The sequence below is a fragment of the Argiope bruennichi genome, chromosome X2, assembly GCF_947563725.1.
Source record: "Argiope bruennichi chromosome X2, qqArgBrue1.1, whole genome shotgun sequence".
Lineage (NCBI taxonomy): Eukaryota > Metazoa > Arthropoda > Arachnida > Araneae > Araneidae > Argiope > Argiope bruennichi.
The window spans coordinates 85,627,144-85,641,573 of record NC_079163.1 but is presented as its reverse complement, the minus strand read 5'-3'; the positions used below and the strand labels follow the sequence as shown (position 1 = coordinate 85,641,573).

The window sequence follows — 14,430 nt, the reverse complement described above, 5'->3', positions numbered from 1 at the left end:
TTTTTTCGATATCTAGAATAAAATACTTAAATATGATTGAGAATATCTGAGATGGTGAAAATTCGTCGTTTAAAAAGCACAACTTCTTACTTATAGCGTCCTCTATTGTAAAGCATACAGAAACTTAAAAAAAAAGTTATTTACTTGATTTACTGTTGATACGGTTATATTCACTGCTAACTACTTACTTACAGATGTAGATTTATTAGACTTATGATTCATTTTGAGAGTTATTATGGGTATAATTTGTAACTTGGAAAAATGGCTCGATGTCACTTGATTCTGTCAAAAACTTGCTGCACCACATGTGATGTGAAGAGTAACAAATGAAGGAAACATGAAATAAAAGGAATCATATTCTGTCTTGCTTATCATCATTTCATAATGTGTATAGTAACTGCAAACTCCGGACTTTACCGCAAAGGTAAGATTTAATCTTTTGTATGATTTCATAATAGTAAGAATGCTCATTTATCTGTTACGATAATATTTAATTATTTATCTTTTTAAATGCATGTTATATATGTGTTAACAGGTAAGCAATGACAAGTAATATTCTATAACTGATACGCAAATCTATATATTAAAAGAAATAGAATTACTATTGAAGAAATTCATCTTTTAAAGAAAGTATTTGTTTAGTAGTTTCATTGCAAAACTTTGTGAAAGATACCAATTATAGGACAAAATATTATTCAGACAAAACAAAATGATATAATAATTATACAGGAAAGAAAGGGCTTTCATTTTAGTGCAAAGTTACTTTGTTTTTTTAATTGCAATATTAAATGAAAGAGTAACGCGTTGTTTTATTCATATTTTAATTAAAAAATTAGTCATGGAAGTTTTGCCAATTTAGAATTAATAAGAGAGATATTTATTTAGAATTAATAAGAGAGATATTTATTTAGAATTAATAAGAGCATGAATTGTTGAGAATATTAATCTAAAATTCAGCTGAAATTTAATAATTTCAATCATTTAGTGCTTCACATGTCATTTGCAATTTTTTTTACCAATTTAGGTTTATGAACTATTTACCTTTTTTAATATTATACCGATGTCAAACCGGAAATAAGAGCAGTCTATATGGACCTTTCTTACTCTAAATATGCCAAATAATTGTTTTTTAAGAAAATTTCACAATCGCGTTGAATTTCAAAATGCTCTATACATCATATTTCGTAGCTGCATTAATACTAATGTATAATATTTTCCTATAACTTATTACACTTTAAGGCTTAGTTATTTCTTTATACTATGAGTTTATTTGTGCTAATTGCAAATTTTAATACGAGCACAATTTATTGGAGAGAGTTCTTGTTTCTAAGATTTTTGTCATCAAACTGATGTCTTATTTTCGAAAACAGCTTTTATTGAAGATGACAATGTAGTTATTAATCGTTATCAGTACAAGAGACAGAATTTTTAATAAGAATCGATCTTAGACTCGACTTGACTTAGACATGACTATTCTTTCACAAAAACCTCGTCATTTATGGTTCTTTATGAAAAGAAAACCAATAAAATTGATGTTAAGTTTTGAATTCTTTTCACACAATCCTTCTACTATGAATAATATGGAACTGATGATTATTTCCGCAATCTTTTCAGTCAATCCTTCAGTCATGAACAACATTAAGCAGGAAGGTGACAATCTGTCTTAAATTACTCTTTTTACCTGTCAGTACAAAGAGTGAGGGCGAAAATAACTGTCTGAAATCACTGAAGTTGTCGCTGCTCCTCAGTGGCAAATAATGATAATAATAAAAAAAGATTTCTACTTGCTGTCACTATTATAATTTTTTTTCTTCATTGCGTGTTTCGCTCTGGTACCTCCGGCTATGTTGTTGCCAACTCCAGAGCTTACACAGCAGGATCTGGGGACCAATTTTTCTCCCAGAACCTGACTTATTGTTGGAGGATCCCCTGTGGTGTTGATACATACAGTCGAAGTTGCTTTTTACCTTCGCCCCCCCTTCATCTACTTTTTTTTTCTTTTTTTTCCGAGCGAGTTCGGATCTGAGGTATCTCAACGGACACGTGCTAATGCGTGCAGGTGTGCTTCTTGCAGCACTCGAGAGACAATTTGTCTGAGAACCAGGCGGACTAAGAAATGCATCCCCCCCCCCTTCAGAATTCAGTGTTCCATATTCCAACTATGAGGAAGGAAGGGAGGGGGGGGGAGGAGGGAGGAGAAAGAAAAATTTCAATTTTTTTTTTTTTGAAGTGAGCTGCGAGATCTATTATGATAAGAATTATATTTATTCGGTCATTTTACCAATTCCTGTCGAAGCGTTATAAATGGTGAGCTGCAGCCATGTTAAAGGGCGAAAGATTTGTTATTTTTTTTTTCAGTCGACGGGTTTTCTACAGTGGTTGAGGAATACTTTTGATGCGTTTAATTAAAAAAAAAACTGACTGTAAATGGAAAATATATTTATTGTGGAGTCTCTCTTAGTTGGCAGCAACGGGACCTTGCTGATGCTGGAACGATTTTTACGGCATCAGTGACATTCAAAGTGCTGTCATTTTTAGATTCTCGGTACAGTTTGAGAGATTTTATGTATTAATAAAACAATAATTGTAAGAAAATGTACGCTATATTTAAAATAATATAAGGAATTTATTTGTATCGATGATTGGTGAAAAACATTGCCCTCTAAATGCACCTGGAAAGATATTTTCGGATAGTTCAATACTTGTTTCTTGAACTAGTCACGTTTTGTGATACAAACGAAACCCGATGCTCATATTTTTCCACCTGTCATCCGCAATTAAAAAATACTATCAAAGGTTTTGAAGAAAGATTGATAAATAATATTTTGAAATTGCCATAAATATTAGCACATGAAAGTTACCCATTTCTTAATGTGATGATATAAAATTTCAAGATTATCGCCATAGGCACTGTATCTTCATAATGTCATGTATTAACATTACTCTCCAGTGTCTTTAATGTCAATACATATTATGATCTGAAATTCGTCTATTTCTTCCCTCGTTATATTTATTCATAAATGTCATTATTTTGATATTAACACTTAATTATTACCGATGTCGGTTACAAGAAAATTAACTGCTTCATGCTGCAGGAATTGTAAATAAACTTACATTATAATTAAAGAATTTCTTCCCATTAATTCATGGGCGTATGACAATCATTCCAATCATAAGTAGTATAACAACTCTATTTTGGTAATTTAATTTTTTTTACGCTCGTATTATTCCTGAAGAATTAATTTTTAATGAATGCATACGTTGCTTAGGCTACTTAAATTATGTTTCTAATGATCTAAATTTGTTTTGAAAATCAAACATCCTATGATTGAAAACGTCACTGTATGCGAAGGGGTATTGTCGCTATAGAAACTTCTCGGGTTATTTAAATATGTAAGTAGTGACCATCAAGATGCTGTCAGTCATGATTTTAAGACCAGCCCTGAAAAAGGATGCAATTAACTATAATTAAACTTAATTTTTGTTAAATGGGTAAACTTTTTATTGTTTAATTTTTATCAAATTTAATTCTATTAAACGAAGGATCATGAATTATTCTTAAATTACTATGGCGGTCATAATCAAATTGGAATTTAAAAAGTTGAGATGTTTCGTATTCTTTCAATCTGGTTTGGAAATATTTTCAGTTTGATTTGGGCCCAGGTAATAAAATTCTAGCCATTTCATTTCTTATAGTTCTGACGTAAGAACAGTTTCAAGATTCTGATGTAAAAATAAAATTAATGATCCAAATTCAACAATTAACATGCTCAACTAAAATCAGAACACTTGTGAAAAATGTTTTAAGCCTTTTTGTGCAATATAATGCCATTTTGAATCATTTCAATTCAGAGAAACTTTGCACTTAAATGTCCATCATGAAATTGTTCCCCTGAACTTTTCAAAAGTAACAATCCTTTGCCAGAAATATATATTTCATTTTTAATTTAGTTAATGTTTTCTTTTAAATAAATTTAGTTTTATTTCTATATAGGTTCAACGATAAGAGTTGAACACTTATTTTATCGGCAAGAACTTTAATTTTATTGGATGAACACTTCATTCAGTAAATAATGAAAGATTAAATAATTCCGATAATTATTATTGACCGAACCGTAAAGATCTATGTAGAAAATGAAAACCGATTCCAATCCATGATGCAGACTCAGTGTAATTTTCTTCTCTTTACAGTCGATGATAATGCAATCTTTGCCATTCTTGAATTGATGCACACTCTGCATAGTTAACAAAATTTGACATAAATTTATGTGCAAAATACAATATCATTTTATATGTGAAGTTCATAATGCACGAAGGTAATTAGATGTAGCAAATCGGATGATTATCCTTGAAATGCTCTTTTTTTTGTTCTAATATCAATTTGTGTCAAGGAAATTTATTACTGTTTGAAGACTGTAATAAATTGGCAATAAATTTATCAAGCTAATCATTTTGTATTTTGTGCGAACATAAAACATATCGCAGAGTTATACAAACTCTATTTCTCAAATAAGAGACCACGTTATCGACGAAACCACAATTTTACCATTGTGTTTATTGGTTACGCCTGCGTGCATCAACCAAGAGATAATCGATTAAAGGATGTGGGAAAAGACTTCTTACGGAGCCAAAATCGATCGAGAGATATCTCAAGAGCAACTTTGTTTATTATCCATTTAATACAATAAGCAGGCTTATTCTGTTGTATCTATGTGAATTATAATTTATATACCTGAATTATGCCAAATTAAAATGAATCAATAATGGATTAAAACACGAAGAAAGCATGTATACAACTTAGTTTATTATCCGCGAAATGTAACAAAAAGGGATTGATAAGGTCAATCTTGACCAACAAGAATCATTATTTCGCATTTCATTTTTCTGTGAAATAAGTAATGCTAAAGTTCACATTTCGAACATCTTTATATATAACTAGGAGTTTTTAAGCATAATTTCGGTTCATTTTAGTTAATGACTTTCTACTTTTATGCATGTTTTTTTCACTTTAATCCAAAATTGGTTTCTGAAATATTATTCAAAATTAAGTTTTGTTAAACGTTTTATATAAATTCTGTTGAAGCGAGGAATTTAGTTGATTTTGATTATAATTGGACTTCAAAATTCCTTTTATTTGTTTATATCAACAAGTGGCAATATTCTCTGCCAAGTTTGGTATTCAATATTTTCTAATTATACGAACTTACACAAATTATTTTTGTACGTATTAAATAGTTTTTAGCATTTTCTTTGCATTCATTTCAATTAACTTGCTTCTCCCCCACTTTTTTAAATCTATGTGCGTGTCCTGCTATCAGTTACAGACCTATGAAGTAGATGAAATAAGTTTTGATCTAAGCATAATTTGTGAATTCTTCTCTTTGTCCTTTCATTGGGACGATAGCTGGCACGTTAGATGTGATAGATGAACGCTCTATTTTTAAGCTACGAGAAGTTTATTGTAAGAAGTAACTACGAATAATTTTGTGTAATGTAATAAATTAATGATGTAACAGTTATTTGGGTTCTATAATAAGGTCATTTTGTCATTTTGTTCATCAATTTGTCATTTTGGTCTCCAATGATTTTTCGTAGAAACAATGTCGAGGGTTGACTTTTTATCTGAAACTAAATCAGCTATTAACTAATTATTAATTAATAATTAATTAATCAAATTAATAATTATTAATTAATAAAATTAGTTAATAAATTAGGAAAAAATATTGAGGAATGTGATATTGTGGATTAGAAAAAGAAATTCAAAAACTTGGAAATATTCATGATTAACTGACATCACAGTTTATTGAAATGAAAAAATGATATTAAAAAATGTGCAATATAATTGATATAAAAAGGCATGGATCAGTTTTAAAATTTCATAGCGTTCGATTTCGAGTCCTACACCTTACAATAAGTATTGATTTAACAGAGTGTGAAGATGATTTTAAAACAAAAAATATCAAATTAAACGCACAAGTAAGTTTGTATCGAAAGTAAAAGTAGAATACTAAATAATCGATAGAATGAGCAATTAGACGGAAATTGTGCAATATCATTGTTACAAAATAACTTTATTTAAAAGGCATATTTCAACTTTAAAATTTCATAACATTGAGTTTCAATTCTAAATCTCACAGAAAGAGATTTACGACTATTTTGAAATTAACACACAAATAAAATGAGAGCAATTGTAAGTATATATCAGATAAATTTTTCAAGATGCATACAAGAAACTAATTTATTTATTGGACAACAACAAAATATAAGTGGATCTGGGACATTTACTCGATTAGCTGGGTCATTTGTCTTTTTCGGGTGATTTAATCTCTGATAAATTATTTTCGAATATTTAGTTGGATGCAAATATTATAATAGATGGAATAATTTTTATTGATATCCTTTTTCAGCTATTTTGAATGCATTTAACTGGCAATATAAGATTTGCGACATGAAGACAAATACTTTACCTGCAGCAAAAAATTATGATATTGCAATCAATACCATTTTTTTTTCTCTGTAAATGGTACTTCTAAAAGCATAGTACTAAGATATTAAATTCTTAATAAATTGATCAATAAAAATTTCATATGAAAATCAGATGTCCCTCTCTATTTTGATACTAAAAGTTGAAGATTCTGTCAGTGCTTGATTTTTTTTTTCGGAAATTAAAAAATTATTTTGTAACATCATTCTAAATAACAAATTCTTCAATATCTTTTTGAAAATTATCGAAAACAACCCATCCAACAAAAATATAAAGTAGAATTTTCAAATATGCTATTTTATCGAACAAATGTCCCATTTCCTTTTCTAACACACGCTACATAGTAGCCAATAGATCTCCAACATCAAAATAGATCTCTGCTGTATATTGATCTGCATTGGAAGTTAGAATTAAAGCACAAATCTGTTATTACATGCAAATAATTTTTATTTCATGCTAGGCAAAATCTAATGAAATAGCAGATAGTTTACTGGTTAATAATTTAATGAGTTGAAATAGAAAACAATAAGCATACAATTTAAACGGTACACACGAAATCACGTAGACACAGAAACGAATTACTAAATATACACATTATTTTGATTAACAATAAAAAGAGGACACACAATAAATTCTAATTCACATCACCGTTCCATGGACATATAAAAAATGCTAAAATAATGTTGAAAATTTACGTATTTTCATCAAGACAGAGTGCCTGACTGTTCTCTGCCTTTATATCTTTGGTGACACAAAAATCACACAAATGGACGGTTATCGAAGCTTTGGTGACTTTTCGCTTTATTAGAGTATAATAAATCATCACAATACTTATTTTACATCATTCTGCTACGGAAATCACTCAGTCATTTTATATAACATTCTGAATTTTTTGTGAATATTTTAATGCAAAGGAAGCAAAAAGAATGTATAAATTTTTTGGCTCCCATTTATATAGTCTTTTTTTTTTTTTTTTTTACAATGTTTTGATGTTTTCAAACATCAGCTATCAAAAACAAAGTGATTTCTAAGCATAGAAAAAAAAATCATAGATTAAAATGTAAAACGAATAAAAACATCAATTGTAGCAACAACAACAAAAAAAATTACTGGAAAAATTATATATTTAGGATCTAAAATCAAAGAAAATATCAATTATGAAAAAAGTATTTCTGAATAAAGATTTCAAATCATAAATCATTTTAAATTAAGTTGCAGGTTTTTATTTTGATGAAAGATACTGCAAAGTAAAATCAAGCGTACTAAAAGAATTTATTAGAATTCAAACTACCAAAAGAAAAAAAAAACTTTAGTTGTGTAAAACTGAGGGTTATTGTGCACTAAAAACTAGGAATAAAAATGAATCCGACTTGAATATTTCACCAAAGGTCACCTTCAGGCAGGTATTTTTTCATGGCGGGCCTAACTTTCGTCCAAAAATCGACTCCTTATGACCCAAAAAATCTTGCGTAATGTTACTGCATAATAACCCTCAGTCTTACATAATTATTTTTCTTTTGCTTTATTTGTGTTTTAGATGCAGCATTTGCGCGCTTTAAATGTAATGCTTTTGCTAAAAAAATTAAGATTTTAGTAATCTTTATATGTTAGTTTCATAAAATGTACTTTTAGTTTTGTTCCTGGGTAATTTTGAATAGAATTGAATTACTTTCATATACTATTATTAAATGAGATGAAAAGTACCGATTCTGAGGATATGGATTTTATTTATTACTGAATGTCTGGTTATAGTATGCAAAGTTTTTTGATATTAAAATACAACTTTCTTAATTGTTTGATTCTTTTTAAAACAGGATTTTTCACGTTTACATGTAAAGAGCATGTAAAAAAAAAAAAAAAAAAATGAAATTCCCTTTTAAATCTACATTTGTTTGTTCAATAAATTTTAGTTCCGATAATTAACATTTTAAATATTTATTAATATTATTTGTATTTATATCTGACATTTAAAAAATTTTTTCCCATTATTTACCAGAAAAATGAAACACGGAATTCTTATCCCTTAAATAACAAAGATTTTCATCATCAAGAATTTTGTATATCTTCAACTTGTTAGTGATTGGAAATTAATAATTTCTGAGGGGGTTAAAACCTACAAACTGGCAATCATTTAAAATTATAATGAGATGAATGTATTTCACCTATAAATAAAATGTGACTTTAAAATAATTTTAAAGCAATACGTGTCTTAACAGGACCACTGATGAAATAGTAGATATCAAGCATATTTACAAAATGATATTAGAATTAGGAGATAAAATTCTAATTTTTTTTTGTTTTGAAATTAAATGAAAACTTTTGAGAATTTATTTTTATTTTCTAAAATCTTGGTAGAAAACATAATTTTAATTTTCTTTTGAAATGCAATTTAATTTCCATAGGTTTTCAAGGTGTTAGAATTCAGGGAATAAAACATTCAAAAGAATTGGGGAATCACTTATTACTAAGAAAAATAACCAAATGAGTCTTGCATATGCAATAAAAAAATCTTTTAATATAAGTATTTATTTAATATAAAAGAAAAAAAAAAGCACCAGTTGATTTTTTTAAGAAATAGAAAATTATGAATTATAAAAAATATAAGCTCCATTGGTTGAATAATAATAATAATTTTATAATAATGATATTGCTGTTCTCAAAACATATGAACTTTTAATATGTGTAAATGAATTTGTGGATGTATTAATATTTTTCTTACAATTCCATGATCAATTTGATTTCGCTGATTGAATATTTTCATTTATATAAATAGATTATTGTCAGAAGTCTCATTGTCAGAAGAATGCGGTAATAATATATTCGAAAAGATAAGACTAGAAAGTGAAAATTTTTTTTTTGTTTTTAAACCTATTACTGAAACATTTTTTACATATAAGATCTGTCTTAAAATTTATACAATTTTCAAGTCATTTTTTAACAGATATTGCTAATTTTAAAAATAATGAAAAACAAATACTAATAGGTTTATTTTATAACAAGTTTTTTGGTGCTCAATCCATTTATTGCTAGTAATTATTCGCTAATTTCGTGAATAAAATTTACAAGCTCTTAAAATGTAAATCCCTGATTAAAGATTCTTATAGATAACTATCGATTCAATTAGAATTTGGGGAAGTATTGAGGGAACTGAAATATTGCTTTATTTGCACTCATTCATGCAAGTGATAGATTTTTCTGTTGGTACTGGCAGATAAATTTTTATATCCCATCAAGCGTAGCTCATTTTCTTCTTTGGTATAATTTAATTAAATACATATTAGTTTTCTCCTGGTTTCATGTACTCTTTGATTATTGCAAAAGTATTGAAATTTTTCCAATTAAAAAAAGTAATAGAAATATAGATCTGTGAATGTATTACTTGTTTAAATATAATGTAAAAGCGTGTTCCGTATATACTTTTATCTATACGTATTTGATGGGTTTAACTTACTTCATTTCTTTAATTAAGACATTAAAATCGACGATAATGAATTTTTTATTCGGAAAATTCTATGAAGATCTCCGAAGTTGTATTTTCAAAGTGGAAATGAATTAACCATTTTCAATTGACAGAAGATGTTAATAAGCCCAAATAAAATTAAAAAAAAAACGATTGAATAGTTACTAGTTATAATAAAATATAATTAGTTATAATTATTAGTTAAATAAATAAATAATAAATAATAAATTATTAGTTAAATAAATTAGTTAAATTAATAAAATTAACTAGTTATAATAAAATATTAATACTTTTTTTTAAAAAAAACGACAATTTATATAATTATAGAAAAGCCATTTATTTGTATATTTGTGTCTATAATTCATCATTTATCCAATCATACACAAGAAAAATGTTTGAATTTCTGCTATAACGGGATAAATTTCTATTCATGAAATATTCTTATGTAAAGCATTTAATCAAATTTAAAAAAAGTTGTGGTAACAATGGAAAAACCTGTTTTTCCCTGACAAATACAGAATTTTAAGCGACTTGATGACTAAGAATTGGCACGATTACTTAATGTTGAAAACAAAATACTGCTTTTTATTTATATGGGAAATTTAAGTTATCTGAAAGGAAAATTTGGAAAGAAAATGTTAATAAATTATCTTGATATTTGATAGAGAAGGTCGATTGCAAAAGGAAGGAACGTTTCAATTAAATAAACAGCGCAAAACAAAAATTGATTTTTAGAAATTTTTTAAAATATTTTCTCAATAAATGATATTAGATCTTGTTTTCTTCCTTTTAATGAATTTAAAACATAAATATATTTTTAATTCAGTTTATATTAGTATATTTAAATTGGAATAACCTTAGAATATAAAAAATTGGAATGTTATTTTTAAAAAACTTTAAATATAAATAAAATATCATTTGCAAGTCATATGGCACTATGGCGTTTTAAATGTACGGCTTTTCCTACGTTTGAAATATATCCATAGTTTTCATTCAGGAATGGAAATTTTGTACTGATTTTTCCATTTTTTTTTATATACACTTTACAGAATATTTGTATATACACAGCTGTACACGATTTTACAATTATAATGTATTCTTTCGCTAAATTCGTTGCCAAATGGACTTCACTGGAGTGGCAATAACTATCGAACAGACAGACCTGAAAAGTTTCAATTTCTAATTTTGATTCAGATGTTTATTTATGTTATTCATTAATGTTCAGAAGTTCCTCTCTGAGTTAAATCTTTGACGTTCAAAACAATTTAAAGTTGTCTTTTTAATTTCCATGTTATTTTAATTTTCTTCATTTTTAATGAATTTAAGATAGAAATATATTAACTCAGTTTATATTCATCTACTTAAATTGGAACGAACACAGAATTTTTTATTTAATTTATTAAGCAGTTAATCATTCTAATTTAAGTAAATGTATATTAATATCGAATGATGAATTGTATTTAATTGGAAAGACCTTATGCTTCCTTCAAAAATATTTTTTTTCTATCGATGGCAGCTAAAGAACTCAAGTTGATATATTGAGAAGGACAAGCGGTGTTTAATTACATGTTATTAAATAAGAAAGGATAATGACGCAATTCATTTATAAGAAATCGATTTATCTGAACAAAAACTAGTTTTAAATATTGGTAACCGATATCTTGTGTAACAAAGCTTAATATTACAAATTTGTTATTTTCAGTTTCATGGAGTTCTTTCAATAAGCCTAAGATGTATGAAAAGGCATATTAAGTCATTCATGCGGTGACGCGTCTACTCATAACTTTCTACATATAGCCAACTTGAATCGCTGAGATAATAGTTATTTAGGTGAATTTTAAACTGTAAAATGATTTATTTTTGTGAATCGTTGCCACTTAAAAAAGTATTGGTAAATTAATATTTATATTATAAAATCAAATGTATATGGAGCATTCAGCAGAAATTAAACTTTTAGCAGTTTATCCAGTATTTCTGCATTTATTATCTGACTCTCAAAGCTAATCCTAGCCACTCCAGAAACGTGACACATGAAAGCGAAGACACCGCTGTTTCAGTGGAGGTAAAAGTTCCAAAAGAAAAAGCGAAGATTGATGAAAATACAAAATCACTTTTTGTTCAAAAGCATCTAAAATCAAAACTTTTCAGTAAACTTCTCCGTTGAATCATTCCAAAAATGGTAAGATATCACTGTTCCTGAAAGGGAAAGAAGGGATTCCTGTTCTTTTCGGGTTGAAAACTTTTCACCTCGATGGAAATAACAGACGGAAAATGAACCTTTTTTTATTTTTATATTCTGTTGGATAAAGTAAGAGAAAACTTCTCACTGATCGCCGCTGAGGACTCCTTTCACTGTCAGAAGGTGGAGGTGATGGCATTGAGCGTGTGGCCTGTCAGTGGCGAGTGTTCGTTGCTCGGGGGTGTAGGCATGCCCGACTGGCAAATGTACCACTCGCTGAGATTCGTCGAGTGGTGATGGTGGGGGTGATGGGAGATTGGGGCGACCGGCGGTGAGGCGAGGGCGTCTTCGGGCGGCAGGGCGTCGCTCTCGTAGCCGGAACCGGACGTGCAACTGCCGGGCGTATTGCCGGGTGGTGACGGTGACTTCCCGTGTACCTTCATGTGCTTCCTCAGCGAACTGGGATGCGTGTAGCTTTTGTCACAGCCGCGGATCTTGCAGTTGTAAGGCTTGTCACTTGTGTGAACGTGCGAATGCTTCTTGCGGTCCGAGCTGTTGGCGAACCTGCGGTCACAACCATCAAACTCGCATTTAAAAGGCTTCTCACCTGAAACACAGATGGAAAAGTGGTTAATCAGAGAAGCTTTTCAATCTTTTCGGAAAATGATAACAGATGGGACTAGTTTTATTAACTTTTACCATAAGAAAAATGAAAGTTGCATTATTAACGTGTTCACTTACAATTGAAAGAATATTTTTCTTTCTAAATTTTAGTCTCTTAATATCAATATTAGTATAAATTGCTACTTTCCTGAGTAAGAATTAGTCATTAAACTAGTACATGAAAGGATGTTCACATGAAACTCCGACAGATTAAGTGTTTGTGAAAATGTTTGAGATTTTCTTTTGGCTTTTGGAAAGTTTTGAAAGACATAAGGGATACCTACTGATTACATCACACCATGTCAAATTAAGAAACAACAGAAATATGTTAGACATAGGGACTCTTGTGAGATCAAATGAGTCCTCCCAATTAATTATTTAGCCATGCTTTAACCCTTTGACTAAACATTTATTTGAAATCACTTTTGTATTTGAAGCCATTTAATTTTTTGAAAATGTGAAGGCAGAAGCTTTTACGTAAGAATTCATTTCTTATTATTCAGAATATATACTTCTACTTGATATTGAGATAACTTACACTAATTAGAATTACAAAAAAATGGAAATATAAATTCAAACTAATACGGAACGTTCTGATACGTCAAATGTACCCAAAGAGTTAAAGTCTATTGATTACATAGTTCACATCCATTTAAAAATACTGTATCAGAGTATATATATATGTAATGAATTTCGTCGAATCCTGTCGGCTAAATAATATGTAACATATTTTGATTGAAGCAGAATGCAGGTTCGAAACAGTGAAGAGACTTGGCATTTTTAATTACGTTTTATTCTATTCCGAGTGGCAGGCATGATTATATACAAGAAAACGCAGTGCAGACAAACACAGAAGGAAGCAAAGAGGCAAAAGGGCCAAACAGATGATGACTTGCCTTATATAACATAGGATTTCCGGCCACGCGCCGAGGGAATGACCTTTGACACCTGTTCAAGGGTACCGAAGTATCACTCTCATGTGAAACGTAGTTCTTGATGGCACATTATTTTTAAAAAGGGATTAATTAAACTGAAAGTGGAATTGGATCACGAAATAAGAGAATATTTTAGAATGAAGTTAGGAAGGGCTAAATTAAGGTAAAGTTTTAGAAATTAATTTGGAGTAAATTAAGAGTTTAAAATATCATTACACACACACACACACACACACACACACACACACACACACACACACACACACAGATATATATATATATATATATATATAATTATATATATATATATATATATTTATATATAAGTAAAAGGTTTGAGGAATTGAAGGACTGTAAAATTATATGGTATTTTATTATCACTTAATCTTTTTATAAATGGTTGTATAAATTCATCCATGCGATTAAGGATAAATATAAAGCCCTTGTACATATATCAAATCATTGCTGGATAATGCAACAGTAAAATCCTTCAAGAATTCTAGAAGATGTCAAGGTACAAATAAAAGGACTTCTGAATTTATAAAATTGCTTACTAAATAAAAAATTAATAAACCAATTTCATATGCTTCAAACAGCGCATGCTACAGAACTAAGACATCTAACGCATATAATTCGAAAGGATGATTAAACTTTATATTTTATTGTTGCATAACTTTAGCTTTATCTGAATTTTATTTTCTCGGATTGG

At 28.7% G+C, this 14,430-nt stretch overlaps 1 protein-coding gene and 1 long non-coding RNA gene across 2 annotated transcripts in view; one reads left to right on the top strand and one right to left on the bottom strand.

The window, feature by feature from the left end:
• The first annotated feature begins 237 nt into the window (after nucleotides 1-237).
• LOC129960024 (uncharacterized) overlaps nucleotides 238-14,430 on the top strand; it is a 142,623-nt gene continuing 128,430 nt past the window's right edge. Inside the window, exon 1 of the long non-coding RNA XR_008783503.1 lies at nucleotides 238-424. This is a non-coding gene — a long non-coding RNA (uncharacterized LOC129960024). The remainder of the gene's footprint in view (nucleotides 425-14,430) is intronic.
• The window catches only part of LOC129960023 (zinc finger protein ZIC 4-like), a 55,186-nt gene continuing 52,186 nt past the window's right edge, over nucleotides 11,431-14,430 (bottom strand). Inside the window, exon 2 of the mRNA XM_056073031.1 lies at nucleotides 11,431-12,730. Coding sequence (XP_055929006.1) covers nucleotides 12,300-12,730 — 431 coding nt within the window. The 3' untranslated portion in view covers nucleotides 11,431-12,299. The remainder of the gene's footprint in view (nucleotides 12,731-14,430) is intronic.